The 22,716-nt window shown below is 33.6% G+C and overlaps 1 protein-coding gene across 1 annotated transcript in view; it reads left to right on the forward strand.

Annotated features, from left to right (window-relative positions):
- The first annotated feature begins 1,051 nt into the window (after positions 1 to 1,051).
- LOC119069952 overlaps positions 1,052 to 22,716 on the forward strand; it is a 78,319-nt gene continuing 56,654 nt past the window's right edge. The window contains exons 1-2 of the mRNA XM_037174181.1: positions 1,052 to 1,221; positions 18,047 to 18,283. Coding sequence (XP_037030076.1) covers positions 1,214 to 1,221; positions 18,047 to 18,283 — 245 coding nt within the window. The 5' untranslated portion in view covers positions 1,052 to 1,213. The remainder of the gene's footprint in view (positions 1,222 to 18,046; positions 18,284 to 22,716) is intronic.

Below are 22,716 nucleotides of genomic sequence, written 5' to 3' on the forward strand. Positions count from 1 at the left end.
AATTGAATGTTATGAAAATCATATCGCGTCAATTACTTTTAAAAAGGCGTCAGTTTCTCGGGACTCTGAGTATATTAGATAAATTCCACCTATATTCCCATTATTATTATCCTCATCTGCTTGGTACATTGAAAGAAGAAGAGGAATAGATAAAATAAAATAAAAACGTTCACAAAATATGTTGCCCGAGTTTACTAGTAAAACGTAGCGTATATTTTCCACTCTTTATATACAAACACATTGAATAAACATCGTTTCGTCTACCACTTGTGGAGGTGTGTTGTTTCGGTAAAATTTTCCGACGGCACATCGGCAAGCATGCTATTGTGGGAGAGGAAAGTTCGTTCGTCTGTTGCATCATATACTTATCACAAAAAATATCGTATCATTTACAATTTACACGAACCTCAGTGCCTGGATCGCTGCCGTGTTGTTACAACGTATATTTCGCAAACTCTCTGTCGGTGTGTGTTTGATAAAGTTTTTTTTGTTCATTTTTTTGGTTTGGTGTGTATATATTTTCCTAACACATTTTATTTGTACCATATATAAATATCCATCCCCTCAGAATAATAACAACCAAAAAAATCCAATGTATATACCATAGTGAACACAAAAAATAATAATAAAAAAAAAAACCTGAAAAGAAAGCAAGAAAAACTCTATTAACACAAAATCAACAGTTTGTTATGATTGTTCAATGAAAAAATTCCAGTCAAAAAACAATTCCACGACTGAATTGATAAATAAATAGAACGAAAATCATTTGTAAATTATATTTTTACGTTTTGCTTCTTCATCTTATTTTTGTTTTATTTTTCAATAAATTTTGATTCAAAAAGAAAACTTTTTTTTAAACAAAAAATAATTTCTAAATTCTTGCGATGGAGTTTTTCCAGTCCACTTTTTTTTTAACTGGTGTGTGGTATATATAAATGGGCTGCTAAAATATTTTGACGGTTCTTTGTGTGTTTTTACGTGCGTGATATGGATACATTGGTAAAGTTTAACGGAAAATTTACCCATTTCGGATTATTATAGACATAGATATAAAATGCGTACATTTTAGGGGGTTTACTCTAAATAAAGTGAATTTTATATTTTGTTATATGTATATTTTGAGCCGTCTCGATTTTTGGTTAAATGGCGTGCCTAATTTTATTCACATAAAGCCCAATTTGTATGGAAAAGAACAACAGCAAGATTAATCACAATGAAAGGGTAAAATATTAACTTTTCTTTACTAATGGTAAATATAACACCAAAATTGTAATAAAAGTTTTCGGCTTTTTTTCTCATATTTTTTAATTATAAATGAAAATATTCTCTTGTGCATTTTGTTGAATTAAATTTTCTTTTTTGTGCTCTCGTCGATAACAGTCGTACAGGACACAGCATTTCTTTATCTTTACTTACAGCAAACGAAAACTTTGAACTCCTTCGTTTTTCTTTATCGTATTTGTCCTTTGGTGTTTTTCCTTTTCAGAAACTCGATTAAGTTACAACATTAACATTTTTGAAGTTTTGTCTATCTGGTGTGTACATTGTCCTCACAACTATTGCTATATAGAGTGAGTCTCTCGATCTGTATCGATATATCCCATTCAACATTTTACCATTGTTCGCCTTGATTTGCACAGAAATTCGATTGTTAAGGGCTTATTCAAGGATCTCATCTAAAAATCTTTAATATGAATAAGAAGAGAATAGCACAAGAGTGACGAATAATTTTCACAATAAACAAGCTCGTAAAAATATGGGTTGTGAAAACATATAATAATGTGGAAACGAGGCATAAAAATGTGTGTACATGTATGTGTTTGTGTTTTATATATACATATATAGAGGAGAAAACCGTCAAATATATAAGTATACACCGAGCATGGTGTGTATTTTATGTGAACAATAGACATAACATATAAATTGTTACACACTAAACTTTTAGGAGCTTTTTCAGACACATTTATTCCTAACATACTAAATATTCATTACGATATGCTATATTACACATAGTAGGGTGTAGCGTTTTTAAAACTCTCTTCTTTCTACTTCAAAAAGCCTATGTGGTTTTTATTCGGTATTGTCAGAGGTGTCGGACGTGTAATTGGGAGGGTTCGGAAAAATATGTAGTGGCTGGTATGTCTGACGGAAAACTGATCTACAAGTTTACTAGGTGTCCATGGCTGTAACTGGATATGAATTGAGCTTAGAGGAAGCACAATGTTGTGTTAAATTGTGTGAAAGTGTAAAACTTTCCTGTGTTTGTGTAAACAATTTTACGTGTAATATAATTTACGTTCGGAAAGCCACCACATTTGTAAGATTCGGATAGGTTTTCGACATTTTTTCAGAAAATGGTTAAAATCGAATTTCAATTCTTTTCGCGAAAGCACTTCTACAGGAATTGGAACACTATTGAAGCTTTCATTTTAGACAATGTAAATACAAGGATGATCACACAATATAAAATATGCATTTTTGCCTACTTACGTAAAACACAGAATTCGTCAAAATAAAAATTTGAAACCACCCCTCAGGGTAAAACGGTAATTTAGCAACGACAGCTGTTCACAGAAAATTAACAAACTGTGGGAGATTAACAGTTGGTTCTCAAAATAGGTCACATCTGTACTCGAAGTGATAATCCTTTGTTAACAGGTTCTGAATATTAGTGCACATTATGAACTGCGTGTACTATGAACATTCTACACACCTGTTTTTTTTTGTAATTAGAATGTGAACTGAACACTCTGTGCTCCCTCTGGAATTTTTGTAAGCAGAATCTTCAGGTTTCAAGGGGGCTGCTGCTGCTGTTACTGCTGTTACTGATTAGAATTATGTCAAAAGGTCAAAAGAAGTCAAGAATAGATGTTAGACTCGTTGAAGCACCATTTATAGTTGTTTAAGGAAATATGATAAAAATTTAAAAAAAAATTATTTTCAAATTACATTGTAGTTTATTGCCAAATATCTCAAGAAAATTTATTCTCCATTACATGAAATGTTACCATTTTATAGCGGCAATAAAACTACGTTTCCCCACTAAAATGGAAATGACAAAAAAAATCTTCTAAAGGAAAACTAAGTAAAAATATTGAAACTTTAGACTTTTTCAAACAAAAAAAAACGAAGTAACGCTACACCCTAGCACATTTACGTATGTTGTTATAAGAATAAAGTTGCCTGGTCTTAATTTGTAATCGAAGTGAAAGGTCGAGCGTCTTGAGGTAGTTCGAGAAGGAGGGAAAAGTTGAAAAGTTTTTTCTTTTTTCTTTTTTTGATAGAGTACATTTACTTTGTTTAACCTCGCTAATTGACTCGAAATTGATTTTCCTTTTTTTTTGTTTGTTGTTTTTTGTTCTCTAAATTTGTTTTGTCCGGTGTAATAAACGTAAAATTTATTTCTCAATTTTCTTTTCATCAAAAAAACATCGATAATTAACCGAAGCACAAAGCAACGACCCAAATATACACATCAATAATTAAATCAAATGAAAATTAACCTGTTGCAACAGCAGTTTTTTTTTTATTCGTAACAAAGAGCAAATATTAAGTATAATTTTATCGTTTGACAGATATGACAGAGTTTCGATATAATATTGTATCGATATTGATGAATCCGTCGGAAACGTAACTGACCCGAGTATACTGTAATTTAATTTCCATTAGGATATTCACTTTTGCTGTTCCATTTGATATTGATAAGAGCTCTATTTAAATAGCTAGTTGAATTGGTAAAAGTTACCGGATGCACGGAGGTGATATTTATTTTAGTGTGAAAAGGATTTTATTGGATTCGATGAATATAGAGTACCTTTTTTAAGCCAATTTAGGATTACGTTTTACGTCTCATTTAATGCTCAGCAAATTTAGCGAAAGCAAAAAAAGAAGACGGTAGTGCGTCAGACAGATTTAATTGATCTTCAACTTATTTTACGATGGCAACAAAATTCATGAAATGGTTTCAGCTGTATGGTTTTACGGAAAAAAGGGCTTTGAATTGAGCTGATCCGTTTATGGATATTTCGTTCGTATTTTCACCTATTGCGACAGAATTTTTCATTTTATATTCTAACACAGTGTATGTAATATACATGGAGGCCCTTAGCGCCTTAGATTCAGCACCACTCCAAGCATCATCAAGTGTTCGTGGTTATTACGAAAAAAGAAATGTGTTTTTTTGGAACTTTAATGGCTGTTTAAAATGTTAGACATCTGGGAAATAAAAGTAATAATTTAAGTTATGTGGAATACATTAGAAAGTTTATATTACCCACTCTGGGAAAGACCGTACACCAACTTATAATGCTCTAGTAGAGGATTCATATGCTTCAATATATCTCTCCCCAGTTTTTTTTCTTCCCTGTTTTGTATTTTTATAATAATACCTTTGTATTGCAATTGTTCCTTCAACTTTTTTATTATTTTATTTCGTTGCTGGGCATGGAAATTTTGTCTTCTACTCTATATCTTCCACATTTGCAAAATGTGTCTGGGGCTTTTTTCAATTATTTAGCCAAGGGGGTCCGATAAAAATTACATTCGTTAAGGTACGATAACCTTGGTTCACATTCATGGTTTGATTATTAGTTTCTAAACAAGGATTTTTCTCCGGAAACAAGAGTGTAAAGTTTCAGAACACATGTCCTAGGTACTCAATTGATTTAAAAAAGATTAGACGAGTGAATCAAGGTTTGTTTTACATCTAGCTTTGTCACATTTCCACCCATTGTCTGTGGATTGGAGTTGCAAGACAGCGAACCAGGGCTGATTTTTGAGACAGTGAATTCCGAAATGTTCTGTAAAAATGTATTTAGATGTCACCATTATTGGAAAAGTAGGTAGTTGGAAAAGATTCATCGAATAGACGGCTTGTGACCTACAGTAAAACTGTAGGCATATTTGTTAGAATTTAAGTTTCTCACTAGTGGTGTAAATAACAAATTGCTACATTAATCAAGCACTTCCCTCGAGCATGTAAAATGTAGATAGCTGATTATTATATTCAAGCCAATGTAGGGAAAACGAAAACTAGAAGGCATTTTCGTGGTTTGTCCCATTGATAAGTGAAGTATTTTACTCAAACACTTATATAGTTGGGTCGTCGTCGATACGCTATTGTTATTTATTTAGATAAGTGTGAGGGTTGCAGCCCGAACCGAGGTTCAAACAATTAGGTAAGTTTACCACTTCACACACGGAAAATGAGTCAATAGCTGACACTTACGTCCTTATTTGTAACTTTACATTTTAATTATGTGGTTTCAGCCCTTGACTTTGGGGGTTGCACGCCCGGATAAAATAAAAAATTCTAATCAAAGGCGCTATCTACTATTAACGTTCGTATAAATGATTCATTTTCCGTCGGGTGCAGGTATTACATTATTTTAAAATAGTAGATTGTTGGTTGTAATGTCTCGCTACCCGGTAATTTCCAGTTCAGTTATTATGAACATTTTAATTCAGAGACGAATAAAGACCTGACTCGCAATCAAAATTTATCACTTAACACCTTTCTTAGTGGAAATAAAGTGCTGGACTCTTAAGAGCTGTACTGCGATTGTACTATTTAATCATTAGGAAAAAAGTGAGTCGGCAATTGTTTAAAGTTTTTCCGGGCTGGTACCTATAGAATTATAAACGTAAGCATCGAATATGCAGAAGGTTGTTGTAGGACGTATAGTATGTTAGTAATAAGTCATTTCCGCAATTATCCTATAAGACGTACTTTTTTGTTCCATTAAAGCTACTCAGTACCACACTTTCTTCGCTGTTGATATAATGGAAAAGGATTTTAATAATGGTTATTGGAATGCTAAATGAATTTCAAATTTTCATTACGTTTATCGATTGTTATTTTTGCAGCTTCATATCATAAATTATATATAGTTGCTATTTCCAGATAGAATTTTAATTGAACTCTAAATAAATAACTAGAATTTAGTAAACATTTAGATGATTCAGAGCCTGAAAGTTGACCCATTGACCTATTGTGCTAGAGGAAAATTTTGAAAAATAAAAAAATTGCCTAACATGCTGATTTTATTGTCGAAAGTTTTTTTCTGATTGTTTTATTTACATCTAGCCAATTCACTTCTAGCATTCAGTGAAAAATGATTTTAAATTTAACTAGAACTTTAAACTGCAAACGTAACGATTGCAAAACAAAACCAGCAGCAAAAAATCAAAAATAAATTCAACGGTAAAATTGAAAGGAAACTTGAGAGAAAAGCTCACCAAAATTTATATAAATAAACTTATTTGCATTCACAAAAGCAACAAAGTCTTCCCATACATAGGTTGTTGTTTCGTATTTTCATAAGAAAATAACTAGAATTGAAGCTGCTGTTTTCAAAAACTGATGCTTCTGGAAACAAACTTTTCCCACAATCGTTTTGTTTTGAATTAAACCAGACCCACCAAAACGTCTCTATCACAATCATTAATTCAGCTGCATTTAGACTTTGATAGGGTTCCCAGACGTCCCCCTTTTTGAGGACATGTGCTCTTCTTTTTGTCGAATTCTTCTTTTCGAAAAAATTCTAAGAACATCACTTTTTTTATAACACGTCCTCTTTTGTCCTCTTCGTTCATGTACCATATTAGTTTCTAAATCTTTATAGGTTCGTTACACTTATAAGCTAAAAATTTCACTGCGCGGCTATTTCTTTAGACAGTTTAATGAAATATTCGCTTAAGGCATTCGGGTGAACCAATAGTAAGGAAATTTTCAGAGTTTACTTTCACTGCTTTCAGACTCATACTAAAAAAGTGAATCTTTTGGAATTCAATTCAGTTTACTGAAGATAAGGACATAAGGACAAAAAGGTCAAATGTAAACTTATTAGGTTCGAGTCTTCGATTCGAAGAGATATGCAAATGCAATTTTTCCCACCAAAATGTATCTGGACGCTATCACCTCGCTATATCTCGATTGTATTTTACAGTAGAGATACAAAGCTTTTAGTTAAGTCAAAAAATAACTAAGTGTCTTCGTTTTCGAATTAAATACCATTTTTTTGTCCCCTTTTTTTATGTCAGATGTCCTCTTTTTAAAATTTTGAATCTGTGAACCCTAGATTTTTAGAACTCGCTATACATTGCGGTACCTCGAACTTCTCTGTACATGATTCTATTATGCATTTTGTATAATTTTCATTCAAAACTAACACTAAAAACCTTAATAACAAGGAATATTAAATTCTAACTCTACAAAAATTGAAAAAGTAAAATTGAAAGCAGAAATTCAAACCAAATTTAATTCAAATTGAAAAGTAAACAGAAAATTCAAAAGTTGAAAATGAAACTCGCAAAAGATATGGCAACTAATTCCAGCAAAAATTGTTTGAAAATATAAGGAAAACAAAACTCTCGAACATAAAAAATGATTCTATAATAAGTTTAAACGAAATTTGAGTAAATACAACAGATAATGGGACCTTTCATAGAGAACGTTGATACGAGCGACGGAGCGGGTTGAGGATGGGCCTAATTTAAAGTGAAACATGGTGTTATAGGCGGTGAGAACGTGTGACCGGAGAAAATTTAAAAAATCGTACGTAAAAGGTTTTGTGTTGTTTATGCCCACCGTATTTACAAAAACAAGCCACAAAAATCATAGATTTTGATCGTTGCATATTAGCCATCTAGCCATTCATACAAACCAAATGTACTTGTCAGGTACAAACACACACACGTTCCAACAAACATTTTATATTTCAATTGCATTTTTCGATTGGCACTTTTACCTTCGTTTTGACATTAATTTAGATTTTCTATACAACGATGTGTGACACCTGAGATGCACACCAGCGCTAATATCGTAGCTCAAAAAGAAAAGTCGTTTGCTCTGGGTCCACATATTGCAATGAGCGACTTCTCGTTGCACGTATTTACGGTGCACAGCTCATACTGGTCTCAATTGTGTACTGGGAATAATGTGGGTCAAATCTATTCCTTTTCGCAAAAGTTTATAAAAAAAAGTTAACAAATTGAGGAACATGTTCGAACACAATGGTACGAAAAAGAACAGTTGAAAAGGATGACTAATGAAAAGATAGAACAACATTTTCACAACTACAAAAAAAAGCTCCGACAAAGTAATCACTCATGTTTAGTATGAATGGGCGGGATTGACAGTGGTGATGTATCTCCTGTTCTTTATTAGTAAAGCATTTTAGACACAAAATAACCATTTCGGAAACTACATGGTCGAAAAAAGCAACAACATCTAATTAATGCCTTCTTTGTCGGGCAGATATTGGATTTCCTTAGTTAATATATGGTAACGGCGGTCACGCTAAAGCTAACTTTGAATATTAATGTTCACATTGATGCATGGAAATTGAAGTATAGTGTGTTGACGTTGATTTACACGGCAGAGAACATGTATGGAAAATTGTTCCATGATCGATATCTATCGCACAATCTATTCAAAATACGACGATGTTACATATTATGAATAAGAGACTAGCTATAATCAGAAAATGTAGATATGTGGAAATATTGCTCGAACGAAAGCTCCTCAAAAACCGTATTTATCTTCAATGACTCACCATATATATATTCATCAACATTCCCTTCTCTCATTACACGACAATTTATACCCAAAATTATGTACTTCTAAAGAGTTTGTGAAATTAGATTTAATGGATGAGAAGACAAAATTTTACAAAAAATCCTTTCATCAATTCCTCCACTTCCAGAGTCAGAAACTTAGAGAATTTGTTTGGAGTTTGAATTACGAAATGATGTAGTTTTGTCAGTGGGGCAGGTAATAACGACATGTACCAAATACCAATTTTTATAGCAAGGCTCCTTGAAATAGTAAACTTAACTCAAGAGAATGCCTTCTCTAGCAAAAAAACTTCGATTTTACGCTGTCAAAATATCACCTTATTCCTTTGTTTGTAGAATCATGCACTGTTGGCTAATTTCTAATTTTACATTTAAAATTACACATTAATAAATGTAGTTAGGTTGCTAGAGCAGGTATTGCCCCAAGATCGTTTTATTGGTTCCACATGCATTCCACGTACGAGTGGAACGATTCTCTTAACGTTTCGTAGAAAACGATGTGGAACAAATAAAAAACGACAGAACGATGAGCACGTAAAAACGCTATTTGAGTTAAGTTAATGACACTATCTGAAAATTGGGGTCTGACAATGTAATAATTTTGAAAACTCGGAGTTTTCTCTATCTATATATCACTATGCTAAAGAAAATGTATTTCCTAACCTTCCTAACTGAACAGCTTTGATTTCAGAACTCTGGGTACTTCTCACAGCATGGCGTTACGAAATAGTTTTTTGTTTACCGAGTGAAGAAAACAGGTAAATCCAACTTGTTCGAGGTGTGATTAACCGTTTGTTTTTTCTCCACGAAACAAAAACATCCATTTTTTACACATTTTTTTAAAACAAAAACAAAGTCCACTTCAGGAGAGAAAATGTCAAGACAAGAAAGCATTATTTTCTCATTGCATTTTGAGTGGAGAAAAGAACGTTAATCACACCACAAATATGAAATAGCGGATGTTACAAGTCACCCTAGAAAATGAAATTTTCATGCTTCGGGGCCGAAAATGAGGGCAATTTTTCGAATTTTCTCGGGTTTCCGGCCCTCTGCATGAAAACTTACATGTGCACCTGTTTGGGACGGTTGATTTAAGGCACTTTCGCTTGTAAGCCTCACTTCGCTTGGCCCACAATCCGCGAAATTGCCTAAAATCAATCGTCCAAAACAGGTACACAAATAACCATTTTCTCCTTTTTTCTCGAGGTCAACACAACGTTTTTTACAACAAATGCTTCCGAAGTTTCAGCTGAGGTGAGAAAATTACTATTTTGTCGCGTGCGTTGCGAAAAATGCTATTGTGTAATAGAGGGGAGGGCGTTTGGTCAAAAAAAAACTCCAAACAATTTGTTTTTTAAACAAAATTTAATTCAAACTGTATATTTCGATCAATTTTGCTGCGAAATAAATTCATTCATTCTCGACATTCATTACAATGACATCATCATTTATTTTGCATTGTGTGATTGTTCCTCATACTCCCTTTCTCCACTCAACAGCACAAGTACAGCTCATTTTTATGGCAGACTGAATTATATATGAAACAACCGCATTTCTTATTTAAGAAAAAAAAAATGAAACAGAATTGATGTGATTGATTCTGGATCGATATTAATAATATTCAGCTTTTGCTTAATAAAAGCTCTATGAGCTGTGTCAGCTGTTCTTGGGAATTTACAAGCAATGGCTCTGCTAATTTTTGTGATGCTGCATAAGGGGCACATTGGAAGACCTGAAATATTTTGGTATTCAATCAATCATGTTTCTAGATGAACGCTGTACGCCGCGACGAATTCGAAATTTTAAGACATTTTGAAATACTAAAATCGAATTGGATTTGAAGTAAACAAATTTTTTGTCTGTGCACGGCTGAGACAGGAACTCACAACCTATAAGATGAATTGTCTGGTATGCAAGCCCTTTGCTAAAATGTTCGTGTCTATGCAATGAAAAAGTAACTTAAGTTATGTGAACAACTCTTTAGTGATTAAGAAGTGATTAAAAGCTTCTTCAAACACCTGTCACCCACGCATATTAAATTGAATAGGAAAAAGTATGATGCAAACGAAATAATTGTTCGACACTGCACGATTTAATTCCACTCGAATCGGCGACTATATCACTTCTTGAGCGAAAGAAAAACTAAGAATTTCCTTTTTAATTAACTTCTGTTCTTCTCTTCTCATCGTGATCTCTTTATCCGTACTGCCTCGGCGAGAATAGGAAATATAGTTTTGAGACATATGCGACTAATAGCATCGTAAATTGATACGCTTTGATAATATCATATGTGGGCCTTTGATTTATTCGCAAGTTTAATTAATTAATAGTGTTGACTTAATAATGTTTGTATCTTCACTTTACCCTGAACATTGTGTTACGACATTCTGTTTAGAAAATCACAATTTGAGCACAATGAGCATTGAGCTGGAAAATGAAACAAATGTTGTGCGCATACGTTAATGGAACTTGGGACACTTAGATCTCAGATCTTTAAATGTATCTTTTGGTTCATCAATCAATTTGGGTAAACTGAGCTCAATTTAATTCTTTATTGCTGGTCACAGTTTCAAATACTACTTCGGATTTTGGGATAATGATTTCAAATTTTCCATGCATTATCCCACTTTTCCTCAAAATTTCCTCTGTCTTCCCGAAAAATGTCTTTGGGAAAATCAGTAAAGTGCTGCGAAAAACGGGAAAACGTTGTACCAAAAATAGTCCTTGGGATTAAGTAGCAACGTAACGTCTTCAAAAAGGTCTTAAAAACGATATCTAAACAAATAAAAAGCACATAAGCCGGGATCCGGTTGTGGAAATGTGATGTAATATTAAGGGGGTTTATTGAATGTGATGTAATAATCACTATACGAAAAATCTTACAGTTTGCGTGGCTTTATTTGTGTTCCCTACAATTTCATTTACACATTGAAGTAAGAACAAGGCATATTTCAGGTAGAATTTCGAAATAGGTTTCTATAGCATAGCGATGCATGAGAACTGATCATCGTATAGAATTTAACGCGGACCGAATATAGCGAAGGGACTCAATAAAGCCCACTAAAAGAGTAAAAACTTAAAGGAAGAGACTATTGGCCAATAGTCTCTTTATAATACTGTGGCTAATGGCACCGGGTGCCAATAGTCTCTTCATAATACTGTGGCTAATGGCACTGGGTGCGATTAGCATTAGAATAATAAAGAGGCTATTGGCACCTGGTGCCATTAGCCACAATATAATAAAAAAACTATTGGCACCCGGTGCCATTAGCCACAGTATTATAAAGAGAATATTGGCACCCGGTGCTTATAGCATATTCGAAACTTAAAATTGATTGAAAATGACTTCAGCGTAGACATTGGCAGATTTAATTCGTTTCTGAATTCTAATTAGTAAAATGTTGATAAAACGTAAAGACGCGAAAGTGGGGTGGTTTCTACTAATTGCACCTGAAACGGCAACATGTAATTTTAAAAAACAACAAGTCATAAGAAAATTTACCAGAGCAGAAGAAGTGACTCTGTCATAAGCGAAATAAGACTTTATACATACTGAAGAGGTAAAAGTATATCTTTCCATTTATGAATGGCGAATAGATCACAATGGTCGTTCTAATCGAACCATTTGGCTAAAAATTCATCGATTCAAGCCAAATGGAAACTCATTTCCATTTATTTCTTTCGTTTTCCTTCAATTGGCCATTTTCCACCGAATAAATAAATGTCTCAAATTACCTAAACTTCCCACAAAACTTTTCTTTATTCAAAATAATTTTAAATGACTGAACATATTTATGCGACATATTTGAATAATCATAATTTTAAAAGTTCCGGTTCCCCTCGAACAATAACTTAAATTACTTCCGGAAAATAAGAAAAAAAAATTGTCTTCCATTCAATAACGATGATGATGAGGTTGAGGTGGTGTATTGTTACAGAGAAAAGTTGCCATTTTTTTTTTGTTGTAAAAGTTTCCTTTTTTTCTCGGTATAATAAATTTGTTCTTTTAAGAATTTTGTCGCTTATTATTCATAATTTCATTTATTCTTTATTTTGTCTCACAAGTATTTATGATACAAATAAAACACTACATACAGACTACAGCTACACGGGGGGGGGGGGGCATAGATTATGGTAACAATAGAATTACTTGAAAACCGCAGCCCACCGTTTGCTTTTAAAACATAAATGTTGTACTGATAAGTGATAGTTGTTCTTAAACGTTCCTAGACTGTGAGAACCTTGCGAGGATTTAATAGTTTTTGACTATTTGATCGAATAAGTAATTTCACTTGTCCGACCTTTTATTTCTTGACCTGTTTAAAAGCTTGTCCATGGCACTTACAACTGAAATGGAAACTTTTATTTGGAATTGAAATCTTGTTAAGGTCTACTTGATAATTGTACATTCTTTCAGTCAGCGAAACTAAAGTTTGGCGACTGTGAAAAAGGAGGATGTTTACTTTTCGTAATATTTTTACAAATTCTGAAAATTCTTTAAGAACTACATACACCTTAATAGTAAACATTGAAAATACGAGGGGTCACGCACTTCTTCAAATTTAATCCATTTAATACATTTAATCCAAGAAATACATGGGATTAAATGGATTTAAATCCATTTAATCCCGAGTGCGTCACCCCTCGTGAAAATATATGAAATATTTCAAACTCGCTCGAGTTTGTCTTCCTATCTAACGGAATGACGACCATACCCACCACAACATTGTTCAAACTAGTAATTTGTAAATGTCTCTGCATCTTTGCATCGACACATAAAAAATTATAGGCACTTATATCCAAATGTTTATTTTGACGAGTTGGATTATGATCCGCGCCTTCGGCTTTGGATCACAATCACCAACTCGTCAAAATAAACATTTGGACATAGGTGCCTATAATTTTTTATCGCATACGCGGTGTGATTCCCCGAAAAAATTATTCACCTAGGACATATAAACAAACATTATACTTCTGTAAATTGTCAAAGTGTCATTCGCATATCTTGTTGTCTCGTTTTCGCTTATGCGATAAAAAAGAATATGCACGTATGACAAGCCGTCTCGGCAAGCCTCGACCGCCTTGTCATACATGCATAATATTTATTATACTCCCGCAGTTTGTTGCAATGAGTTACAAAAAATATTTAAAAGAAGGTGGAGCTAGGGATGTGGAATTTTCAAACAGTGAGGATGAAGTAGTGAAAATGAGACGAGTGATGAGTGTGATAGTCAAATACTTAAGAACACGAAAATGATTCAAAAATCGTACCAGAAAAAGAAATCGTGGATGAAGGCGGCGTTTCAGAAGGCTTGACCGATAGTGACCTTTCTGAATAACTTTTTATACTTAAAAAGTTCTTTTTTTTCTTATGTTTAACTATTTGATTAAATAAAACATCTCATGAAGAGTAAAAAATATCTCACGAAAATTCTCAAGCCTCAGCGAAGTCCTAATGTCTAACGAAAAATATCTCATGAAAATACTCATGTCTCACAAAGTCTTCATGCCTGCAGCGCTACAAAATCCTCAATCCTCAAAATTCAAACTTTTACCAATAGCCCACCAATCCTCAATCAATCCTCAGCTAATATTTAAGACTTTGAGATGGCTCAAACCGTTCTCAATTGAGACTTTATTTTTACTCGGGTTCTGATCTGTAGTTTTCGATTGCTGAAGTTCATTAAAGTTGCATGAGAGGTCTTAAACTCAGGTCTGACCTTTATCGGATCAGCTTAAAACCAATCGGTGAACAAATGTTATAGTACCGATAGTAAATCATGGTTCTTCAGATATTTTAAGTATCTAAACGAACCCAAATGCAGCAAAAATGTTTTGGACATAAATTGAACAGATACTTTGAACTCTGAACATGGGATTTCTCTGTCAGATAGATGTGTGTCTGAATTCGCTTCGTTTCATATCCACTAAATTAATTAACGAAGGTTAGATACAACAACGGAGAATACAATGTGTATCAGAATGATGATGAATAATTTCGTTTAACCAACAACATAACTCTGTTTGACTTTGACTGTTCGCATATTAACTGTTTGTTTTGAACTACACATTATGTGTATATGAAATGGCATTAATGGCCATTATATCCAATAAATGTTGATTCAAACGCCCGCTGTCGATGTAACGAAAGGTATCCTGAACAAATTTCATCCTCTCTTCACCGAAAAATATCCCTCTCAAAACCTGAAACATGTTTGCTTTAAAAATTGAACAAACATCGTTTTGAGGTTTTTACATTTCTGAATATTAATACGAAGAGCGAAGAGGGAAAAAAACGCCAAAGCATTTTGGGTAAACTGTTTTTTGATTATTTTTATAGTCGGTGCCTTTTTTTGGTGAACTATTTACGTATTCGTGAATAAATTTTGTCCGCTTTTTGTGTCGCTCTTATAAAAGAGAATAAGTAACGACACACTTTAGACCTTGACCTTCCACTTTATGTATGGGAGTTGAAACAATTACTCGAATGCTTGATGATTGCCACTTATATGTAGCATAATCCGGTCCATTACCATCGGTATTTCTTTTCTTTCTTTCTTAACCTTAAAGATATGCTCTTACTCTAAATCGGCTCGACTATTCGACTCGGAAAACACTTGATGTATTCTACTCGAAAACTAATTGAGAACTACATACGTTTTGATTCTGTTTCAATTAAATTTCCCATTTAGTTTTTCGAGTTTATATCAAGAAAAGCTTTCATTTTACCATAGAAACTTTCAAACAAAGAAACTTCAGTTGAAAAGCTGTCGTTTTACGGTCATGTTTCACAATGTTACTTATGAATTAACGAGTTATATATTCAATAGAGCTGATGGGAAATTGAATTTATTATCGAATTAGGGTTTCGGAAAATTGTTTGACAATTTTTATATGGTGGACTCGACATGTACGCCAATAAAAGAGTCGGTGTAGAGAGTAATTAGACATCGGCGGTGGTGAGCTGAAAGAAAATTAAAATTGTATTACTCTTTTACGTGTTACGGCATGTTTCATTTTTATTTACATTGCCTAATCACGTAAAGCATTGTACTTACGAGGTTCCAAGTTATTTGACGAGTGGGTAACACCCCACTTAACAAATACACAACGTGGAACCTTGGAAGTAATATACTATTATTTCATTTAGTACAGAATTTTTACAATGTTTAAAGATGAAACACCTCCTTCAACTCTTTTGATGGTGGAATTGTGCCCAGAATCGATGCCACGTTTCCTTTTTGGATGCTGATGGAATGGCGATGCTGATGCGTTGAATTAAATAGGATGTCGCACGTTTTTCATTTTTTAGCATCGGTGATTTTACTTCCGATTTTTTTGATTAAATCCAGGCCCAAATTTCCTATTCCCCTGACGTCTCTGTATTAACTGGAATGAAAATGAGCTGGTTAGCCAATTGTGAATAATTGCTGATTTTAATCCTTTTAATCTTTTTACTCCTTTTTGTGTACTTTTTCGATGTAACCAGCGTGCTTGGACGAAGAATTTGGTGCGTCAACCGAGAGTGTTGTGAGTGAACACCATTTACGTAAATTTACAACCAAAAAGTCTTTGGACCTCCTCTTTAAAATCTTCCTTTCATAGACTCATTCGACACTAAACCATTCAGAAGAGTCTAAAAAACGATTTAGTGTTGGTATAAACATTTTTTGGCTGTAAACGTTCCCACGAAAATATAAAAATTTCACAAAAATTCGCTATGAAGCTTTTAAAGTAAAGTTGAAAAATTCAGAACTTTTTTCGATGTTGTTCACATGATAACTCTGATATTATTGACAATGTTAAATTACTGACCAAGCAAAACAACAATTTTATAAATAATATGAAATTATTGTCTGACCCGAACGAAACTGGGCTCAATTTCCGATTTGTGTCTTGAAAATTGTTGACCTGGTCAAGATTCATTACTTAGTTTACAGTTGTTAATGTGGTCTCAGTGGATTTCTAGAAATACAATTTGACATTATTCAGAAAATACACGCGCGGAATGGCAATATCGAACAATTTCGATCCAATTCACATTCCATAATGTTTCAGTCATACGCTGATATTGTGTGGATGTGGACCGAATAGAACTATTCCGATTGAAATCGTTGAATGTTATAATTCTGTCACGGTATGCAAATTTTTTTCTTTTCTTGCTGAATGTTAAACCGTGATGAAAATGTAATTGAAAAGTCATCTTGACACACTAAATGTTTTATGAAAAAAAAAAAAAAAATCAGCAAACAAATACAAAAAGAAAATGAGCCAATTTATTACAATTAAATGCTGAACGACGAACTGATGTAGGTCAAGTGTGATATGCTTAAGATTAGTGTTCTCTAGCACTAACACCATACGGAGCATATTATGTATATAATTTGTACGGCACACACGGGTTGAATATTTATATTTTTTTGCATTTTCTTTATAGCTAATGTGATTATCTTTGTTGTCAGTCGCAGAGGCAAATTTTTTACCTGACCTAGAATTGCTAGTAAGAAAAATCCACCACTACCGACCTCCCAAAGTCTCGTTTTTGATGGAGATTGTAGATGTTTAAACACACAACACACCAACATTGAATTGAAATATAATCCGATTTTTATGAGCGGTGTTGTGGGAGAGACCGCTTTTCGTTCTTTCATTATAAAAAAAGTCGATTCTAAAATTCTTAATTTCATTACGGTGTTTTACATTACACATAATCCTCCAAAATAATTAATTTTCCTAATTAACGAAACCAAATAAATTCAAAAATAAATGGAAAAACGGTTTCGATTTACATCTATGGAAATTTAACGTCAAGCAGCCCAACACATTTTATAGGGGCTCATTTCTTTTGAACTTTTGAAGAACTTTAGAAACTCTGAGAGGTTTCAGAGCTTTAGGAAAATTTCTATCGTTGGATAGAAGTGTAAGAATGCTGGAAATAATAATTCTTTCGGTGTTTTTAAGATTTCTTTTTTGACTTCGTTATTTACCTCATCGAAATGTATGCTTTAACAAACATACATGAAGCCGAATTTTTCATTTCACAGAAAGTTTATCGAATATCAATAGCATAACTCAATTTTGAGGTTTTGCAATGAAAAACACCGCCTGAAGCAATACGGCAAGAAACTGGTAGCCAAAATAAATATTTGGAAGGCAAATTGAGAGATTTGTGTAAATTGTTTTCCCGAATACTTATATTATTCACCTTTGCAGTGCTGAGACTCTGTACCTTATGATTCACTTCAGATTGTACCCTTCATTGGGTATATAGAAGTACATTTGTACAACACAGTACAAGTTCTTTACAAGTAAATATCAGTTTAAAAAATTCTATTCTGTAGGCGCGAATAGCATCAATATTAGTACAATAAAAAATTGGTCCCCGGCTGTGACTTCCCTCTCTCTCTATCTATTTATATTCCGTTCTAGTGCAATAATTATTCAAAAAAATGTTTTCTTTTCATTTCAGTAAAATGGCTAGCGGGCGTAGTGTACGTCTACTACCCACACCCGCAAATGTTAGAAATGTCGAAATAAAAACGAGCACCCCGCGAGATCCGGAAAATTCGATAAATGCATTAGGGCCGGAATTGGCTGTAGCTACAACACAAGTATTAGACAGCCTTAACGAACAGGAAAGGCAAATAATTCTAGATGTTCTGAAGAGAGACGAAGGCGTTAGACAGAGAGATGCTGCTCGATTGCTGTAAGTTTGAAGTTTTTCGTTTCATTTAATTTTGATTTTAAATTATTGAAATTGGATTTGTTTTAATTTTGGAATACGATTGAAGAAAAACTATGAAAATTGTTACAACTACAGTGACCAAATCATAACTTCCATCTGCATGAATTGGATTGAAATCATACGAGACATTGGAAGCTATAATTCTGTCACATAGCAAAATTACGTTTCTTATTATAATAAATTATTGTTTTCAATATAAACTTGTCGAAGAAGAGAATTCAAGTGTATGTCAGTCTCTCAAGTTTATGAGTACCAAAAGGTACTAGTACTAGCACTAGTACTCTGTAAATAACAACAGTCAGGTAATGATCCGTGGGGTGGTGCGAGTATTTATATATCGACAACTATATATAGTCACTAGAGAAACTCACACATACTTATATTTATCGCGGTTGAACACCACAGGCGGCTGACAAATTCGGGTCGAATTAGGTGCATTTTATAGGCAGTAACATTTGCTGAGAATATTGGTGAGCGTAGAAATTGTTGACATTTCAATGGTCTATTCGGTTACGCTATTCGGTGCTATCCTTTCTCGTCCTCAAAAACAAAAATGCAAAAACAAAACAACAACAAAAATTCGACGTCACAACATGACCACTAGTCAGCAGTTTTAAACCGTGACGATATGAGTGATTGATATGCACGCTGGTTCTCGGTCTACTTCTATTAATGAAAAAATTATTAAAGTTTTTCCACTCCCCTTTTATTCATTTTATTTCGAATTAGAAAAAGTTAGCTGATACACAGGTACTCAAGTTTGCTTAAACATTAAACCATTTTTAATATGCAAAACGTTCATGTAAGGGTACTATTGTACTACTTCATATTAATTTGCATAACCATCGAGGTTTTTGCTCTTTTAGAAAACAGTTTAAAAAGAAACAATGACGGTAAGGTGCTCTTTTGAGGCTTATATCTACGTTAAAATAGTATAACGTGCTGTATGTATATGTAATGCATCTTTCTGTACATTATAATTGACTTATTTTCTTCATAACGAAACAAGAGCGGTTGATACGAGGGATAACCGATACTGGTAAATGCTGGCGCAAGGTCAAGAAAATCCTGAGTAAATTTAGAAAATGTGACTGGAGAACTGTGGATGAGTTCCCAGAAAATGTGAATAAATGCCGAGTGAATATCTCGGTAAGTGGTTGAAACAAACATTGCCTTCGCAAAAAAGCAAGGAAATGTGGTTACAAGGCGTTTAATAGTACGGTGCCCCTCGCTCGGGTTGATTCGATAAAAGCAAAATAAACTCGGGAGTAAGCTTAGTAGTTTTATTTTCTCTTCAATTTTGTGCAAACTGTAAAATATTAAAAGTTACGGCAGAGAAGGAGAGAGGGAGATAAAAGCAAATATTTTGTCAAACTTAAAAACTTAACTTTGTAGAAATAGAAGCAAGCTTATTATGTTCCATATATGTATGCCTTTGTGCAATATCGTGCTGTATGATTTTAAAATCTTACTACTTATTTTACCTCCAACTCTATTTTGCTATTTCCGTACCGTTAAAGAAATGAAAAAAATCCCCGCAATACTATAAAAATGCACCACATAGTCTACCTCATTGAGCCGAAGCATCGTATAACAAACTCTGTTGAATACTTTCAGATTTAGTTTTCTTTGATTTGTTCCTCAAAATACTTTTTTTAATTATAATGGGGATGAATGGTAGACAGTATGCCAAGAGCTAAATAGATCTCCAATAGCATTATGAGGAGATGTTTGTTATAATTTGCAAGGTTAAAATAGATCATTTTCATGACCTTGTAAACGTCAGACACGATCCCAACTGTCAGACATGTCGAAAAATATCGAATGAATTGAACGAACGATTTTCATGCAAAAACCAGTCAATTTATTGAGGTTAAGGACTACTTGACGAAAAATTAAGTGGGGTTACGTTGACGAGTACCGTATAATGAAAATGATCTATGGCAGAATTTCTAGTATGAATTTTCTGCAATCTTAAAGTTCAAGTTTCTCAAGGCGCCAGGCGCCAGTCTCCTAAAACTACTAACTCCGAAAACATGAGCAATTTTGCAGAAATTTTCTCGGCTTTTCGACCTCTTACATGAAAAGTTGTGTATGCATCTGCTGTTATTTATACCACCGTGTAGGCACTAGCTGTCTAGATTGTTACTGAGCAAAAAACAGCCACTAAATTGAGAAATAGCCTAAAAAATTATTTATCACTCGGTTCCACTAATAACTACTACGTTGTTGCAGTTAGGACCATAAACTATATGAGGTCAGCGAACTATGACGGCTCGGGTAACAATTTTTTCTTCACCTCCTTATAGAAATTCCTAATTTGTTGGGTTGTTTTGTGTGTGAGCATCTAATTGGCGATTGCGGTGCGTCTCTCTACGTTTTCAAACTGGTTTGTTTTATGTCACATTTTGCCATGTGTTGCAAATTCACAAATAAATTTAAATTTGGCGTGAACCTTCACGTTCTGATTATGTAATTTTGCTTTTCAGCATAATTATCACGTAGTAAGTGCATCACATCGCAGGAAGAGTGTAACTCTATGGAATTTTGCGATTTCATTGAAGCTATCATAGCGATTTCACTAAGCTCTATTCTTCTTTCGATAAAGAATACAAAGTACAATGTACCAGGGCCTATTATGTAGAATTAAATTTGCAAAAATTACCGCAAAATTCTCCACAAATTTGCAAAATTTTTCAAAAAATAACTTCTACACACCTTCAAAGTCAAATTAATTGCTTTATTCACTTTAAATTGTACTAAGGCAGACAAAAGAACGCAAAGACTTGCAAAATGTGCTAAAAATGAAGCGTAAATTTGTGCAAATTTTTGTGAATTTCTGTGAATTTTTGCAAATTTTGCAAATTAATTCTACATAATAGGCCCTGCAATGTACACTCGCGGAAAAATGCAATCCGACATACCTTACCGTGGTTTGGTGGTGGTGATTTTTTAATTTTTCGTATATAAATTCAGTCTAACAAATGAAAATCTAGATTCAGAGTTTTAGTATATCGTTGGGCATCGGGGAATCTGGCACACGCGATCATAGTATGCGCCCTTTTACTATAAGTAAAGAAAAGTCGTGACTCTGTCAGATTCGCTCCTTAGAGGTGCGACAAAACACCTTTCGCTGCAAGTCGGAACAGAGCAAAAAGTAAAAAGATAAAAATGTTGATGTCGAGTTTAACTTTTTCGGGGAAGCATTTCGAATTGTCTCCAACGAAAACATTTTGACGCTAACAACCAGTATCATGAATCTGTTTTTTTAATTATTTCGCCAATTACCCGTTCATTACTTGAATAAATTATACTTTTATCCGATTCCAATCCAATAAGATGAGAAAATTTAATCTTTTTTTCAAACTTTCTGTACTTTATTTAGATTGAGTGAGCTATTTCAGTTTCAATTAAATAACCTCCAATATGATATTCAACCTGAGCCATACTCCACTGAAATAATGGTAATGATCTACCTTTTTCTCTAAAATTTACATTCCTCAATGTTTTATACAAAAGAAAAATTGGTTCCAAGTGGTTTCCGGTTGCACTTTGCAAATATATTACTTCAATGATGGTGCACTGAAAGGTGAGTGTGGAAATTATTCATTGTAAGTCAGTACCACTGTTTTATGCTAAACTAATAAAAACATGTCAAAAATTTACGATTGCACCACAATTTCGAGCTACCGACCTGCCGATAGCAGAATACAGTAATTCTATCAACTATAGACGCCACATTTATCACGGTGGTCAATTAATGCTCTCGTCGACAATAACACTAGCGACAAAGAACAAGATTGTCGTACAAAGATCGACAAACAAATAACTCGACGTTTTTCTACGGTCTAGCCCAACCACTCTGCCCTACTCGTACATCAATTGGACATTTTCTGTACCTTCTGGGGAGGCATGTTTCTTTCGAATGTCACGCCTAATTGAAATGTTTACGTATATTGTTTAAGTGACCATCTTTTCATGCGTCCATTATTAGGGTGAACACCGGACAATATACGTATATGTCCTAATTTGTTCAGCAATCCCTTATATATGTGTTTTACCATTATTTTCCACTTTCTATGCAACAAATTCTATCCAAACCTTTCTGTTGTAATTACTTTTTAAATCGGCCAAATAAATCAGCATCCCTTAATCAAGCTAGCATAACATGGAAACAAAGAGAAAAGAAAATGTTTAGCGTTCATAATGAAACGTTTTACTATCGCACATAATACAATGTTCTACGATGAATTTTATATTAAAGTGCTGAATATCATATAGTTATTACGGCGACGAACATTTTCATTCCAATGGGAATGGGAAGAAGATTATGTAAAAAAAAAATCAAACAAAGAAGTTTGACTGACAATGCGACATACATGAGCCTATTATGC

Source organism: Bradysia coprophila (genome assembly GCF_014529535.1).
Source record: "Bradysia coprophila strain Holo2 chromosome X unlocalized genomic scaffold, BU_Bcop_v1 contig_416, whole genome shotgun sequence".
NCBI classification, from domain to species: domain Eukaryota; kingdom Metazoa; phylum Arthropoda; class Insecta; order Diptera; family Sciaridae; genus Bradysia; species Bradysia coprophila.